This window comes from Mauremys reevesii, linkage group 14 (genome assembly GCF_016161935.1).
Source record: "Mauremys reevesii isolate NIE-2019 linkage group 14, ASM1616193v1, whole genome shotgun sequence".
In the NCBI taxonomy this organism is placed as follows: Eukaryota; Metazoa; Chordata; order Testudines; family Geoemydidae; genus Mauremys; species Mauremys reevesii.
The window spans coordinates 3,764,188-3,780,346 of record NC_052636.1 but is presented as its reverse complement, the minus strand read 5'-3'; the positions used below and the strand labels follow the sequence as shown (position 1 = coordinate 3,780,346).

General features: G+C 49.9%; 1 protein-coding gene across 2 annotated transcripts; it reads left to right on the top strand.

Moving 5' to 3' along the window:
• Positions 1-4,555: 4,555 nt before the first annotated feature.
• On the top strand, positions 4,556-13,195 carry LOC120381446 (zinc finger protein 436-like). 2 transcript variants are annotated; one of them, XM_039499648.1, is made up of 3 exons: positions 4,556-4,609; positions 9,641-9,754; positions 10,107-13,195. In XM_039499648.1, exons 1-3 carry the CDS (start codon positions 4,576-4,578, stop codon positions 11,126-11,128), a joined length of 1,170 nt encoding a protein of 389 aa, XP_039355582.1. In that variant the 5' UTR covers positions 4,556-4,575; the 3' UTR covers positions 11,129-13,195. The 2 variants fall into 2 exon arrangements, with proteins under 2 accessions (XP_039355582.1, XP_039355581.1); XM_039499647.1 differs by having other exon boundaries at positions 10,104-13,195.
• Positions 13,196-16,159: the final 2,964 nt, after the last annotated feature.

Genomic DNA, 16,159 nt, shown 5'->3' with positions numbered 1-16,159 from the left:
TCATAGAATATCAGGGTTGGAAGGGACCTCAGGAAGTATCTAGTCCAACCCCCTGCTCAAAGCAGGACCAACCCCAACTAAATCATCCCAGCCAGGGCTTTGTCAAGCCTGACCATCAAGGCTGTATTTGTTTATGAGAAGGTGTTTGCAAATTGATGGAGTAATGATTTGCTCTATTATTTTTCCGGCTGCTGAAGCTAAGAGGACTGGTCTGTAATTCACTGGGTTGTCCTTATTCCCCCTTTTACAGATGGGCACTATATCTGCCCTCTTCCAGTTCTCTGGACTCTCTCCCGTCTTCCATGAGTTCTTGAAGATAATCACTAATGGCTCAGATCTCTCCTCAGCTCCTTGAGGAAAAATGTTCCTTCCTGACCTCTGCCAGTGGCCAGCTGAACCCCTGAAGCATGAGGTTCAGGAACATAAGATCTAAATTGGAAGTGAGCCCCAGGGCTGCTGAGCCCTGCCACCGGGGGACGACTCACCACTGCAGCGCTGCCTCCTGGCTGTCCTGGGAATTAGCTTGGGGTTTGCCAGTATGCCCATGTCTCACCCATCGTCTTGTCTGTCTCCATGACCCACGTCGCTCCCCGGACCGGGTCGTCCTCTTCTGGACACAGCCCTCTGGTGGTGTCCCAGTCTGTCCCTTCCCCCCTTCGGGGGGACTGACAGTCCTTTGTCTGACCACTTGCCTCAGTGGCAAACTGCAGTCCCAATTCTAGCCGCTTGTCTCAGTGGCAAACTGCAATCTATTGACTGGCCATTCCCCTCATGGCAAGTGGGGCAAGGTGTCTGGGGGGACACGCACTGTAGCCGGCAGACATGTACTGCCTCTCCTCCAACTCTGGCCTCTCCTTCCCTGGGCCACTCGCCCGCAGCCCTGGCACCTCCACTGCCTTGTATCAGGGCTCAGTCTGGCAGCGGTCAGCCGGGAGCTCACTCATGCTCCCCTGACCCTGCCCAGCACTGCTCTGTGCATGGTGCTCCAGCCTTCTAAGCAGCCAGCCCTCCTCCCTCACCCTTCAGCAGCACCCTGCCCCTCCTCTGCGCAGCAGCCCCTTCTTATATGGCCCTGATTGGCTGGCACTATAAGCCTTTTCCTCATTCGCTGCCTCCCGCGCAGCCTCCTCAAGGTGGCTTTAACCTCTTACCTGCCAGTGAGGGGCAGCCACCCCATCACACACATTCGTACATTTGCCCAGCACTTCCTTAAAGCTACGGAAGTTGTTTGCCCCACAGCTGCTGTTGGGAGGCTGTACCAGCCCCTCACCCCTCTGATGGTGAGAAAACATCATCTAATTTCCAGACAGGTTGAGATCCACTTGGTTTTGTGCCAGGCTTGTCCTTTGCTTAAATAGTTCTACACCCTTCCTAATATTTACCCCCTAATATATTTACAGAGCACAATCATAGAATCATAGAATCTCAGGGTTGGAAGGGACCTCAGGATGTATCTAGTCCAACCCTCTGCTCAAAGCAGGACCAATTCCCAACTAAATCATCCCAGCCAGGGCTTTGTCAAGCCGGGCCTTAAAAACCTCTAAGGATGGAGATTCCACCACCTCCCTAGGTAACCCATTCCAGTGCTTCACCACCTGCCTAGTGAAAAAGTTTTTCCTAATATCCAACCTAAACCTCCCCCACTGCAACTTGAGACCATTACTCCTTGTTCTGTCATCTTCTACCACTGAGAACTGTCTAGATCCATCCTCTATGGAACCCCCTTTCAGGTAGTTGAAAGCAGCTATCAAATCCCCCCTCATTCTTCTCTTCTGCAGACTAAACAATCCTAGTTCCCTCAGCCTCTCCTCATAAGTCATGTGCTCCAGCCCACTAATCATTTTTGTTGCCCTCCACTGGACTCTTTCCAAGTTTTCCACATCCTTCTTGTAGTGTGGGGCCCAAAACTGGACACAGTACTCCAGATGAGGCCTCACCAAAGTTGAATAGAGGGGAATGATCACATCCCTCGATCTGCTGGCAATGCCCCTACTTATACAACCCAAAATGCCATTAGCCTTCTTGGCAACAAGGGCACCCTGCTGACTCATATCCAGCTTCTCGTCCACTGTACCCCCTAGGTCCTTTTCTGCCTCCTCAGGCTTCTCTTTGCCAGAGTAAATAAACCAAGATCTTCCAGTCGCCTCTCATCAGACAGGCCCTCCATTCCCCTGCTCATCCTAGCAGCTCTTCTCTGCAAATGTTCCCGTTTACATTCATCTTCCTTGAACATGGGTGACCTGCCTTGTCTAGCTCAAATGAGGTCATACCAGTGCCTTGTTTAAACACATCCATGCTTCTCTATCTCTACTGGAAACTCCTCGCCTGAGTTGCATTTGCCTTTTTAACAGCCACATGACATTGGTGGCTCATAGTTAAGGCTATGTTTTAGTCTCGGGTATTGTTAGTAAAAGTCATGGACAGATCATGGGCAGGAAACAAAAATTCATGGTGCGTGACCTGCCCATGACTTTTACTATATGCCCGACTAAAACTTGGGGGGGAAGCAGGGGGGCACTGCAGGTGCTGGAAAGGGGTGGGCTGGGGGCACCACGGGTACTTGGGGGGGACAGACCGTGGGGGCACCGTGGGTGCTCAGGAGGGCACTGCCAGTGCTTGGTGGGGGATTGCAGTCCAATGGGCAACACAGGTGCTTGGGGGGGGTGAGGGTTGGCAGGGCTGGGGCAGGTTCCCCACCTGGATCTAGGGAAGTGGCGACCTCCAGCTCCTAGCTCCATGTGCTGCCTCTGCTCTGTCCCCAACCCCGGTTCTGCAGCTCCGATTGGTTGGGAACCGTGTCTAATGGGAGCTGCGGGGCCGATGCTTGCGGGCGGAGGCAGCACATGGAGCTAGGAGCTGTGGGAGAGGAGTTCCTATCACCCCTCCGGGGAGGCCCCCACCCCTAGGTAAGCACTGCCATGCACCCCAATCACCAGCCCTGAGCCCCCCCACCCCCAACTCCTGCTGCTGGGAGGTGCCGGGGAGGGGAAGGGGAGGCCAAGACTGCTCCAGCAGTAGCCGGTGCGACTAGCCCAGGGGCTGCCCAAGCAGCTCCCCGGCCAGCCACACAGGCCTCTGCAGAAGTCACCTGTGATCCACCAACACACCCAGGTCTCTTCCTCCTCTGTCTCTTTCAGCCACGACTTGTAGTGGAAATTCTTCTTATTAGACGCTGTGTGTGTGCGACTTTTCACTTTGTACTATTGAATTTCATCCCGTTTCTGTCACTCCAGCCTTGGGGGCCATGCACAGCCGTACAGTGTTCTGATCCTTCGCATCTCCGGCTGATTTCATTTCATGTACTGCACCCGCACTGAACAGACTTTGTCCAGTACCTGCCTCTGCCTACTTCCCGTGCTGCAGGGGGAACGTGCTGCCCTCAGGGACCACGTCAGGGTTGGAAAATGTCTCAGCAGGTTCAGTCCTGATGGGGACAGGTTTGTGTATGTGCTGTAATAAATTCATAGAATGACGGATGATGTTCCCAGCATGAGTGTCTGGAACGTCTGTCTGCAGGGAAAGCGCTAGGGGGAATCAAGATGTGGAATGAACTAAAGTCCCTTCTGGACTCTCACCAGTTCTCTCTCTCACCCTGACAGGCTGCAGAATAACACCCCCGTTTAGCTCCAGATTGTCCCATCCTCCAAGGAGACGGGGAAGGGAAATGGCTGCAGAAGATCAGGCTCAGGTAGGGATCTCAAGGGAGTTGCTGGTGGGTTCCTGCTGGAGAGAGAGGGCGCAGAAAATACACAGGAGGTGGGAACTTCTGGGAAGTTTAATCTGGAGGCAGGAGGGGGCAGGAAATGCACAGGGTCATAGGCACTGATGGCCAAATAGCTGGGAAGGGCTTGGGGGAGGGCGGAGAGCGGCGAGTGGGCAGGAAGAGGAAAAGGAAATGTCAGCACCTGTGCACAGGGTGGACAAAGGGAGGGGAACAGCGGGTGACAAACCTGCTGGAACTTGTTTTTACTTGGGGACTAGATTATAGGAACAGACCCCTGGGGGTTATGGTGGAAATTCCTTCTCCGTGGAACAGGAAACAGATGCCCTGGACTTGGCTGGGTTAACTTACCAAACTGCCAGTGCTGGAGCATAAACCTACTAAGTGGAGGCTGCTCTGAGATAAGAAGAAGTTACTGACCAGAGAGGCTTAGGGGAGGTGCATCATCCCCTCCCATCTAGCTGCTGGCAGTGGGGAGGAGGTTGGATTCCTACCAGGGGGCCTGGAGCCTTCTAGGGGCCCATCTCCTGCATCAGCCTCTGGCTAGGTGTGTGATGAGTGTGAAGACCCTGCCAGCCTCTGTCTGCTAGGAGGGAAGTGGGACTCTCTTTCTCCCCTCGCCCTGATGCCTCTTGGATGCTCTGAGCAGGGTGGGACTCTGTGCCTCCTTAGGCTTCCAATTAATTGTCCCTGCTGTGTCGTGAATAGTGGGGTTGTGAGTGGGGCAGCAGGTACTGAGTGTTGGACTCTCACTCTTTCAGGGGCCGGTGACCTTCGAGGAGGTGGCTGTGTATTTCACCAGGGAAGAGTGGGCTCTGCTGGACCCCACTCAGAGAGCCCTCTACAGGGATGTCATGCAGGAGAACTATGAGACGGTGACCTCGCTGGGTAAGGAGTCCCGTCCCCTTGGTGATTAAAAGTGGAAATGAAAAGTGAAGGTTCACGCCACGTCCACAATGCAACCTGATCTCTGCCCTGTTTCAGCAACACCCCAACATGCCAACGACACACAGATTAGCACTCTCCCCTCCCCTGCTACAGAACACCTTGGGAACGGAGCACAGGAGCAGTATAGCACAAAGTCTAATATCACAGAATTGCAAAATGCGACCAGCCGTTTAACCTCACTAGGCCCTGCAGACCACTAGCATGTCTGCCACCAAATTACTGACAGACCCGTAGCAAGAACTCACTCTTTGCACCTTGATTAACACAGCCTACAACACTGAGCCCTGAAAGGAGGCATACACGGTCCACATGCACCTCACAGCTCTGCCATGCTAGTCCATCTAATCCCTCTCCTGTCCGGTTACAGCAACAGCTGGCACAGGGCACACAGCTGGAGGGCATGCCGATAAATGCTGGGATTTCCGTCTGTGGAACACAACACAAAACAATAGCATCTTCCCTTAGTTCTTCCTCATATCGATTTATAAATGCATCAATTTTATGGCCAGACGGGAGTATTACACCACCTTGTCTGACTGCTGTAATGAGCTGAATAGCTTGTGTACAACTAAATCATCTTCTAGAACAGCAGTTCTCAAACTTTAGCAACCCAAGGACCCCCATTTTGATTTAAAAATTTTCACGGACCCCCAAGCCACCCGCTCAGCCCCAGGCCCTGCCCCCACTCCACCCCTGCCCCACCTCTTGCCATCTGCACTCCACCCATGCCCCCTCCTCTTCCTCACCTCTTCCCCTGAGGGTACCCCATCCCCACTCCTCCCCCTCCCTCCCAACACCTCCTGCACGCTGCTGAACTGCTGTTCCCGTAGCGTGCAGGAGGCCCTGGGAGGGAGAGATTGGGAGGAGCTGATCAGTGGGACTGGCAGCCCCAGATATGACTTGCAGACCTCCTGGAGTACTAGTCCGCGGACTCCAGTTTGAGAAACCCTGCTCTAGAAAGTTGTGACTCGAGGCGTCCAGGGTAGCCCACACTGCAAATGCCAAGGTGAGTGCAGGCTGCAAAAAGAAGAGCAGATTCTCCTAGAACTGGTGGTTAACATTGTAGTTAGTCACCAACCAGCCACAAACTCTGCTCCTTTCAAGAAGCTGAAAAAAAGAAATGACACGGCCCCCTTATTGCATTCCAGGCTCTGGCTCCCAGTCAGCAAATAGATCCGGTAAAGTGAGAAGTTACTTAAAACTCGACTCACTATACAAAGTGTTGTTCTGATCCCCAAAGCACCAGCCACGTTACCAGATCGCTGTGACCCCTCGCTCTCCAGCGGGGAGGGAGGCCACTTTGCCTTGTCATATTGGGTGGTAACCCTCGGACTTGGGTCACACCAGTGGGCCCAAGCCATAAGTAATCTATAGCTCTGGGCCCATCTGACAGAGGCAAACAAGCAACAATAGCCTGGTGCTCTTGTTCCCACCCTCGGGTGCGGCAGAGCACTGGGTCGTCCTTAGCTCGCAGCCCTTGGTTTAACAGTCTGGAGCTTTGGGTGGACTGGAGCAGGTTATAGCCTGAGCTTCCTGGCTAAGACATCCAGCAAACCCTCACTTCTGAGTTCCGGTAGGGACGAGCACCCACGCAATCTTGGGGCTTTGGAAGGAGTGAGAGTGTCCTAGCTTGGTGGACGGTAGATTCACACAGGCCTTCTGGCCTATGGTGGGGCATCAGCCACCCCAGGGGTGGGGTGGCAGGGGTAGGGAGACATGGGCCCGCGTGACTCTACCGCGTCCTAACAGTGGTGGAGTGGTCTGCCACTGGGTCAGTGGGGATCCAGCCGCAACACGCTGACCTAGAAGTAGTCAGCCGCGTAGCCAGCAGTCGTTGGCTGCCCCACTGTGGTTTGGTACCTCTGAGATCCACAGGTCCTCTGGGTACACAGTGGCTGGTAGTCCCGACAACTCCCCTTCTGGGTCTGTCTCCTCCAGGGGCAGGGTGCTGCAGAGCACAGATTCAGCTCCCGGGTCCTGCAGCAGTGTGGAGACACCCGTCTCCTTCCCTGGCTCCCACTCAACTGAGCTGCAGAGCCCTCCCTTTATACAGCCTGTCCAGCCCTGGTACTTCCAGTGATGGGGGCAGGGTGGGTTTGGCTCCACCTACCAGGGGGAATGTAGTGATCCTTTGCTCTCCATTCCAGAGGGAAGCCACTCTGCCTCCCTACACAGATCAAAGAACAGGAGGACTTGTGGCACCTTAGAGACTAACACATTTGTTAATCTCTAAGGTGCCACAAGTCCTCCTGTTCTTTTTGCGGATACAGACTAACACGGCTGCTACTCTGAAATCTACACAGATCAATACTAGTTTGGATCTTACCCAAAATACCACGCTGCCAGCCTAGCCCTACAATGGGGTCGGCACCCACCTCTTGCGAGAGCCCCCATTCTGGTTGGGTGTGAGCCTGCTGTTTTTGTTTGGAATACGGATGGCACCTACTTCTCGCAAGCACCCTCTCTCCCCCCCCCCCCGACCGATGGTGGGTCTTCAGTCACCCACACTATCTGTAAGTGGAGCAAACAAACAAACCCCTTCCAGGGAATAGAGTCTCTACCTTCTTTCTCAAGGCCCAGGTATGAGGCCGTACCACTAAGGCTTCCTTCCCAGACACACTGCCTTCTATAACAGTCCGACAGGGGTCCCTCACGGTATCCTCGGTTAGTGTGTCCTTTTCGGAAGCACTCCTTGGTCTCAGTCTCTAACCAGACCAACAGGGCCCATCACAGTACTCTTGCTTTGTCTGGCTAGGTTCTGGACTCTCCTCAGCCAGCCAGGAGCAATTTCTTAGCTCCTCCGGTCTTAGACAGCCCTCCCTGGGCTTGGTCCAGCGCACACTGAGCTGTCCATGGTCCTGCTGCTCTTCCAGCCAGCCAGAAACCCAGTCATAGAATCATAGAAGATTAGGGTTGGAAGAGACCTCAGGAGGTCATCTAGTCCAACCCCCTGCTCAAAGCAGGACCAACACCAACTAAATCATCCCAGCCAGAGCTTTGTCAAGCCTGACCTTAAAAACCTCTAAGGAAGGAGATTCCACCACCTCCCTAGGTGTTAACCCATTCCAGTACTTCACCACCCTCCCCTAGTGAAATAGTGTTTCCTAATATCCAACCTAGACCTCCCCCACTGCAACTTGAGACCATTACTCCTTGTTCTGTCATCTTCTACCACTGAGAACAGCCTAGTTCCATCCTTTTTGGAACCTCCCTTCAGGTAGTTGAAGGCTGCTATCAATCCCCCGACTCTTCTCTTCTGCAGACTAAATAAGCCCAATTCCCTCAGCCTCTCCTCGTAAGTGATGTGCCCAGCCCCCTAATAATTTTTGTTGCCCTCTGCTGGACTCTCTTCAATTTGTCCACATCCCTTCTGTAGTGCGGGGCCCAAAACTGTATGCAGTACTCCAGATGTGTCCTCACCAGTGCCAAATAGAGGGGAATAATCACTTCTCTCAATCTGCTGGCAATGCTCCTACTAATGCAGCCAAATATGCTGTTCACCTTCTTGGCAACAAGGGCACACTGTCGACTCATATCCATCTTCACCACCACTGTAATCCCCAGGTCCTTTTCAGCAGAACTGCTGCTTAGCCTGTCAGTCCCCAGCCTGTAGCAGTAAATGAGATTATTCCATCCTAAGTGCAGGATTCTGCACTTGTCCTTGTTGAACCTCATCAGTTTTCTTTTGGCCCAATCCTCCAATTTGTCTAGGACCCTATCCCTCCCATCCAAAGTATCTACCTCTCCCCCAAGCTTAGTGTCATCCGCAAACTTGCTGAGGGTGAAATCCATCCCATCATCCAGATCATTAATGAAGATGTTGAACAAAACCAGCCCCAGTACTGACCTCTGGGTCACTCCACTTGAAACCGGCTGCCACCTAGACATGGAGCCATTGATCACTACCTGTTGAGCCTGACGATCTAGACAGCTTTCTATCCACCTTATAGTCCATTCATCCAATCCATACTTTTTTAACTTGCTGGCAAGAGTCAAAAGTCCTCCCTCTTCCAGCTCCAGGCAAGAGCTGACTGCTCTGTGTCTGCTGCTTGCTTTTTATATGGCCCTCCTGGCCCCTGGTTCGCTGCTCTTGCAGCCCCTCTGATTGGCTGCTTCTCCTACAGCCACTCTAGGCTGCCTGGAGGACTTCTCCTTTTCTCTTTTCTGGGGTGGGATGAGGCAGGGCTGCAAGGCTTCCAGCAGGGGCCTCCGGACTTAGTCCACCCTGTCACACACGCGTACAATGATGAATTTTGCCATGCATTGTAACTGGTGATTTCAACCACCATAGCATTCAGTGGGACTGTACAGAGAACGCTGCTGATGGAATCTTTGTTGAGACATGGGCAGTTGTTCGTTAGCTGATCCTAATTCGTGACCCAAAGGTACTTACTCCTTTTAACAGTGGCCGGTAGAAGCATGGGTATAATAACCCTGATCTAGTGCTACATGAGTTGGTATATGTAGCAAATTGGTGTTAGACTCAGTTCTAAGATCACACCACCACCCTATTTGAATAGAAGTAATTGATGCCGTCTTTCCCATCATTGTTCCGTTCCAACGTTGCTTCAACTTCAATAGAGCAAACTCACGCTTCAGTGAGTGCCTAAATTTTTGGCAGAACTTGATAGAATCCTTAGATGTGATTAAGGTTAAGATTTTGTCATGATTATTTTTAGTGAAAGTCACAGACAAGTCGCAGGCAATAAACAAAAATTCATGGGAACTGTGACCTGTCTGTGGCTTTTACTAAAAATAATGGCCAGTATCTGGCTGTGTGTGTTCCCAGAAGACATGGGGATAGTTAAATCCCTCATTAAGCAGAGTATCCTACACATTTGAGAACCGAGATAGGTGGCCCCAGGCTATTACTGCTTTAAAATAGTCTGGAGTTAAAATAATAGAACATTTTATTGTGACAAATATCCTATGAACTCACTTGATCTCACTTGTTTTCTTTTCTCTGAGCAGAGTTTCCAGTTTCCAAATTTGATGTGATCTCCCAGCTGGAACGAGGAGAAAAGCCAGGGGTGCCAGATGTCCAGGGCTCAGATGAAAGAGAGATCTGGAGGGATGCCTGCCCAGGTGAGGAATCATTAAATCAGCGCAAAAGATGAAGGAAACAGCTGGGATTCCCTACAAAGACCCTTGTTAGCTCTCTGAGTTCAGGATTGTTCCTGGCAGGAGTCATATGCTCATAGCCAATATCACTCATGGCTTCCATCCCATAACGACAGACCCCTGGTTGTACTTCCCAACTTGACCTCCCACCCCAGATGGGTTGTAGAAACAGATTTTGATGCCCTCTTCTCTCCTGTGTGGGGAAGAATTTGGTGGGATTCTGGTCCTGATTTTTTTCTGACACTGTAGCCTTTATTTTGGTTTGCTCTCCCCTTTCCCATCCCTGTTTCTGAGGTTTCTCCCTCTATCCCAGCAGGTGATGGGATGTTGAATGAGAACAAGGAGCAGAATCCTCAGCAGCAAGATGCTGAGCAAGTGGAAGCACATTCGAGATTTTCAGAAAGATCCAAAGGGAATGTGTCCAGGCATCATGTGGAGGAAAAAGCCTGTGAGAGTGAGCACAGTCCAGAGAGAGAGCAGGGAAAGAAGACAGGGGAGAAAATGAGTAAATCCATTAATTATCAGGAAACTCAGAAGGAAACCACAGCCCAGAAGAGAATCCTCACAAGAGAGCAAAGCAACACATGCACTGAATGTGGGAAAAAATTCAGTAGCCGCTCACACCTTATAGAACATCAGAGAATTCACACAGGGGAGAGACCCTACGAGTGCTGTGAGTGCAGAAAAAGCTTCACTCGGAGCTCAACCCTTGTGAGGCATGAGAGGGTCCACACAGGAGAGAGACCCTATGAATGTTGTGACTGTGGGAAAACCTTCAGTCAGAGTTCATCCCTTATTACACATCAGAGGATCCATACGGGAGAGAGACCATACGAATGCCATGAGTGCAGGAAAAGCTTTGCTCGGATCTCAACCCTTGTTGTGCATCAGAGCACCCACACAGGAGAGAGACCCTATGAATGCTGTGAGTGCGGGAAAAGCTTCAGTCAGAGTTCATCCCTTATTGCACATCAGAGGATCCACACAGGAGAGAGACCCTATGAATGCAGTGAGTGCAGGAAAAACTTCAGTAGTCGCTCAGGGCTTTTTGACCATAAGAGAATTCACAGAGGGGAGAGACCTTATGAATGCTGGGAGTGCGGGAAAACCTTCACTCGGAGCTCACACCTTATTACACATCAGAGAATCCACACAGGAGAGCGCCCCTATGAATGCTGTGAGTGTGGGAAAAACTTCTCTCAGATCTCAGCCCTTATCAGACATCAAAGAATTCACACAGGAGAGAGACCTTATGGATGCTGTGAGTGTGGGAAAAACTTCTCTCAGAGCTCAGCCCTTACTGCACATCAGAGAATCCACACAGGAGAGATCCCCTAGAGATGCTCCTTGTGGGAAAAAGCTTCCATCAGAGTTCAGTTTTATCATCAGAGAATCCACACGGGAGATAAACACAATAAAAACCTTATCTAGAGCTGACCAAAAAAAATTCTTTAATACTTTTGCTAATTCCCACATAGTGGCCTTTCAGGCTGTTTGAATCATTTACATTACCATGGTCTCTCCAATCTCTTTTTGCCTCTCGAGGTCCCTTCCTTTCCTACAAATCCATGACTTTGTGTGGAAGTTATGTCCAAGCACAAGATGGTTTGGAAAATTATTAAAACGATTCCTCTTAATCCAAAATGCTGGCTTCCTAGAGATACCTTCACCTGCTCACTTAGTTCTGCAGTAAAGGATCTGCCTTTGAAACAGAATGCCAGATGAATCCATCTTTATTGCTAGCAGTTAGACACTGTATTGAATATTCTTGGAAAAATGTGACCCGCTTTCTCCTGTGGCACCGAGTATATAAAAATATAGACTGTTCTTGTAGTGGAAAAGTTTTATATCAACTACATAAGCAAGAGAAGTGACAAAAAAAGAGGATAGCTATTCAGCAATTTCGTCATATATTCTCTCGGACTCGGGAGGTGGTGGAATCTCCATCCTCAGAGGTTTTTACGGCCCAGCTTGACAAAGCCTTGGCTGGGATGATTTAGTTGGTGTTGGTCCTGCTTTGAGCAGGGGATTTGACTAGATACCTCCTGAGGTCTCTTCCAATCCTAATGTTCTACGATTCTGTGAGTTAATGGGCCATGTTAAGGCATTGCTGAAAGAGGGCAGAGTTAATGTGGATGTGGAACCTTAATTGTGCCTTAACTTGTTTTCACATGTTTGAGTTTTGCTGAAGTTGAGGTTTGCAAGGGGTTGACATCCTCCCAGACAACCATAATTGTGTTGATGAAGGTTTTTGCCCTTTAATTAATACCGGGGCAAAGGCCCTGGCTGCCCACTAGATATTAATGAGTGTGCAAAGTCAACACCTAATCCTAAATGCTTAGGATTAAAATAATGATCATCTCTGTGGGCCACCACTCCTTTAAACCAATCAAGCCCCAATCAAAGCTTGGAAGGGGACATTGAAAAATGCATAAGAATTTTTTCTATGTCTGAAGAACAGAGCTCTAGGCTTTACTTTGGAATTCATTAACAATTAGCCATGCACCCTTTCATTTACAAACATGGCCCATTGCTGAGATCTCCCAGGGGTTTTAAATTTAACACCCAAGGACTTGATGACCTCTTTTTATTTCCAAAATTTCAACTCAACACCTTTGTCTCCCATGTCCTCTGGTGGCCTCACATGCCTATGTGGTCTCTTGCAGTGTATGTGCTTGCTGCAAGGCACAGACCAATAAATCCTTTGGACTCCTGCAACCACTTAAGACTCCACCAGGTCCCTGGACAACCATCACCTAGATTTTGTAGTTAAAGTATCCAAGTCTAATGGGTTCATGACAATAGTGAACCACCGCATAAAGATTGGATAGTTCATCCCCTGCACTGGTTTACCATACTCCCTCCTCTGCCTACCATGCTTAGATGAATAGTTAAGTAGAAAGAACCAACAAGATCCTGGAACAGTATGTTCAATGCTACATAAACTTCCACCAACGCAACTAGTCTGCAACCTCAGGGAGAGCTTGTGTACAGTAATGTAGAACACAGTTCTACATGGCAAAGCCCTTTTATTTCAAACAATGAGTTCCACCCTTGGTTCTACCTGGAATTACCGGCAACTTCCCAAAATGCAGCAGCCCTGGACTGGATTCAACACAAACATCAAACCTAAAATGGCATAAACATTCACCTGGAGGACACGAAGAAGATCTACAAACAATATGCAACCCATTGAAGAGAAGAGGGCCCTGCCATTATGCTAGGCCAGAAGGAATGGCTCCCCGTGAAAAACCTACACAGGAACAGGCCAACTCATCAACTGGATTGCCAGTTCTTTGGGCCCTACCAAGTAAGCTGGCAAATTCATCCAGTCACTGTTGAATTCAACTTACCCCATTTCCTTGGCATAATCCTAGTTTTCCATTAAACACTTCTGAAACCCTACATTCAGGACCTATTCCTTCATCATTCACAATCCCTCTCCCCCCCACCCCCGCCATGATGCATACATTGTTCATAAGCTGCTTGATACCAGAATCAGACTGGGAGAGCTACGGGAAAGTGTGATAGCTGCATTTGAGTTGAGTCCTGCAGCTGGACTGGCTGCCTGTAGTGACTGCAGGCCTATTGGTTGATCTCCAGGCCCAACTATGTGTTCCCACCTGCAGTTTTATGCTTTAAGCTAAAATGCTTCAGTGGGGCCATCAGAGAGGAGGACTTACCACACAGACCAATTTGGCTGGGGTAAAGAGCAGGACTGCAAGACTACCCATATGGATGACATGGGGCTGCTAGAGGCTAGTGGGGGAAGACTCCACTTGTGTGTACGGCTGCAAAAAGGCCTCAGGGTGCTGGAGGGAAAAGGGACAACATGTGGGCTAGGGCTGTGTCAAGAAAGATCCACGCGTCCTGTGGATTTTCCTGCACTTTTGCATGCCTAGCTTCTATTCCACACCAATTTGTTTCACTTCTTCATAAATCTGGGCAGCTCAATTGGTTGAACCCAAAACATTAATCTGAAGGTCTGGGATTCAAACTCTGGGATTTTTTTCAATGTGCTTTGTGCACAGGGAGCACAAAGGCATCCCTGGAGAATCCTTCTTGAGTTTAAGTTTCTCCTAAAGCCATCTAGAATCCTAGGATGGGACCTTTGGTCCACAGGACTCAAGGGACAACTTCCTTATTTTCCCATAACTCTAGGAATCTGGAGGAAAAAAACACCTTTGTGTTACAAAGTGGTGTGTTTTGAGCCCTTCAGGAAACAGCAAGGCAGGGAGATAGGAGATGGCAGCACTGAGAAAGTAAGGAATAAACTTGTCCCAAGAAAGCGTCCCCATCAAAAGTCTCCAGAGTAAAGCATAGCAGATGCTGGTATAAGGGTCAGTGCTCAGGGCTTGGAAACATGATCGGAGTGGAACTCTCAGTTGAACGTTGTGGTATCTATGCCTTGAAATAATGAGAGCTCAAGGGGTTATATCATGCTCTCCCAAATGATGGACAAGCCTGGGTTTTGCCTGTCAGCTACTGAGACTTAAGCATGAGAGGGCACAATAGCTCCCAAAGGCTGGTCATGAGTAGACTCCTGTGGGAAGGGGTACGAGCTGGATTTCCGCTGAGCCCTGCACCTCAGCTGGATGACAGGCCTTGCAGGCAGCCCTATTGTTTGACCTACTGGGCCAAAGTCACTTTGGCAGTGTTACCATTGGTGGTGTTGGTCTTTCCTCAGGAATGATGAAGGGGGGGGGGTCTGAGGGAGGGAGGTTTAATACTCATCCCATTTGGTTAGGGATGAAGAACAGGGCTGCAAAAGTTTCACAGGTTGATGAGCTGGGCCTTCTAGAGTTTGGGGATGGGTGAACTTGACTTGTGCATGGGGCAATTGCGAGCAGTTGAGTTTCATTTTCAGGCTTTGGTATTGATTCCTGCAGGTTTTTAGTATGCACACAGGGAGCTGAGTGTGTGTTGTCTATGCAGGATTGTCCCAGATACCATACATTGATAGGGATTGCATCTTCCTTTTTTTTTTTTTCTCCTATATATTTCCACTGGCATCTCTGTATGTGATTTTGTTTTGTTTTGCTTTGTATAACAGTGTTTTCTACCAGGTCCGATGTTTTCCTAACCAAAGAAGAAGGCCGGAGGGCACTGAATGGAGGAGTAGGCTGGGGCTTAGTCTGTTAAGAGAGTGAGAGTAGCAGTTTTTTCATAGTCTTTCCCCCTCTCTTTTTCTTGGCTACACCAACTTGGCCATTTGGTACCTAAGTCTGACTAGCTCAGTGTGTAGAGGATCAGACTTTTAATATGAAGGTCTAGGGTTCAAGTCCGTAGCCAAGCAGAGAGCGCTTCTCCAAGATCTTCAGAAGGCCTGTCCTGCTTCATGTTACTCTTCTTTTCAGGACTTGCCTTTCCTAAGAAGGGCCCTCTACTGCCTGGGACTGAAGGGGCATCCTCCTCACATGTCCACTGGCCTTGCTGTCTGGAGGAGGAAAGGCCTCTGAGCCTGGAGCAAAGCACTATGTGCTGACTTGTTGACCAAATGCAGGGCTGGCCAGAGAGCCCTTGAAGAGAGATGCAAACAATTGTCCTGAGAATGTCCTCCCCAACGGAACAGTTTGAGGGGTTTCCTGTCGGTTCCGTGGCGTAAGGGCCACCATTTAGCGCTTTGAATCTTGCCATTCAAATTCAAGTCTCGGTGGGACCTTGGTATCCCTTGCTTGTCACCTATCCTTGGTGTGTGTTTCAATCCCATTACTGTCTGTGATTTCATTTTGCTTTGTATAATTGTGTTTTCTACTAGATCTGATATTTTAATAAACAAAAAGCAGAAAGGAAGCCGGGTCTAGGGCTGCGAAGAGAGAGAAAGCAGCATGTTCAGTGTATTGTTTTCCGCTCTCTTTTTCTTGACTACTTTCTCTTCTGCACCATCTTGCTAGCTTGTTGAGCCTAAGACCTTTCATCTGAGGGTCTAGGCTTCAAGTTCCTGGTCAGACAGCAAGCTATGCTCCAGGAATTTCAAAAGGGGTCTTTTCAGAATGCGCCTTGATATCCCTTTTTTCCTCTTCAGTACATGGCCTTTGTTAAGAAGGGCCCTGTAGTGCATGGGACTGAAGAGGCAACTTCCTGACCTGCCCACTGGCTCTGCCGGGCTGGAGGAAGAAAGACCTCTGGACCTGAAATTATTTCATCATCAGCGTTTGGTGCTCACTCAGTGCTTGGCTTTCCTTTGAGGGAGCTGTGAGGAGGGCGGGGCTCAGGGCCCCCCACTTGGAGAGGGGTGAATCATAGAATATCAGGGTTGGAAGGAACCTCAGGAGGTATCTAGTCCAACCCTCTGGTCAAAGCAGGACCAATCCCCAACGAAATCAGGTGCAGGTGTTGGGGCTGCTGGCCGGGATCTGGAGGAGTGTG

Coding starts and splice junctions, on each gene's coding strand:
- LOC120381446 (XM_039499647.1), top strand. CDS start 4,576: ATGCAGGAGAACTATGAGACGGTGACCTCGCTGG. Junction 4,610..9,640: donor TGAGACGGTGACCTCGCTGG/GTAAGGAGTCCC, acceptor TTCTCTGAGCAG/AGTTTCCAGTTTCCAAATTT. Junction 9,755..10,103: donor CTGGAGGGATGCCTGCCCAG/GTGAGGAATCAT, acceptor CCTCTATCCCAG/CAGGTGATGGGATGTTGAAT.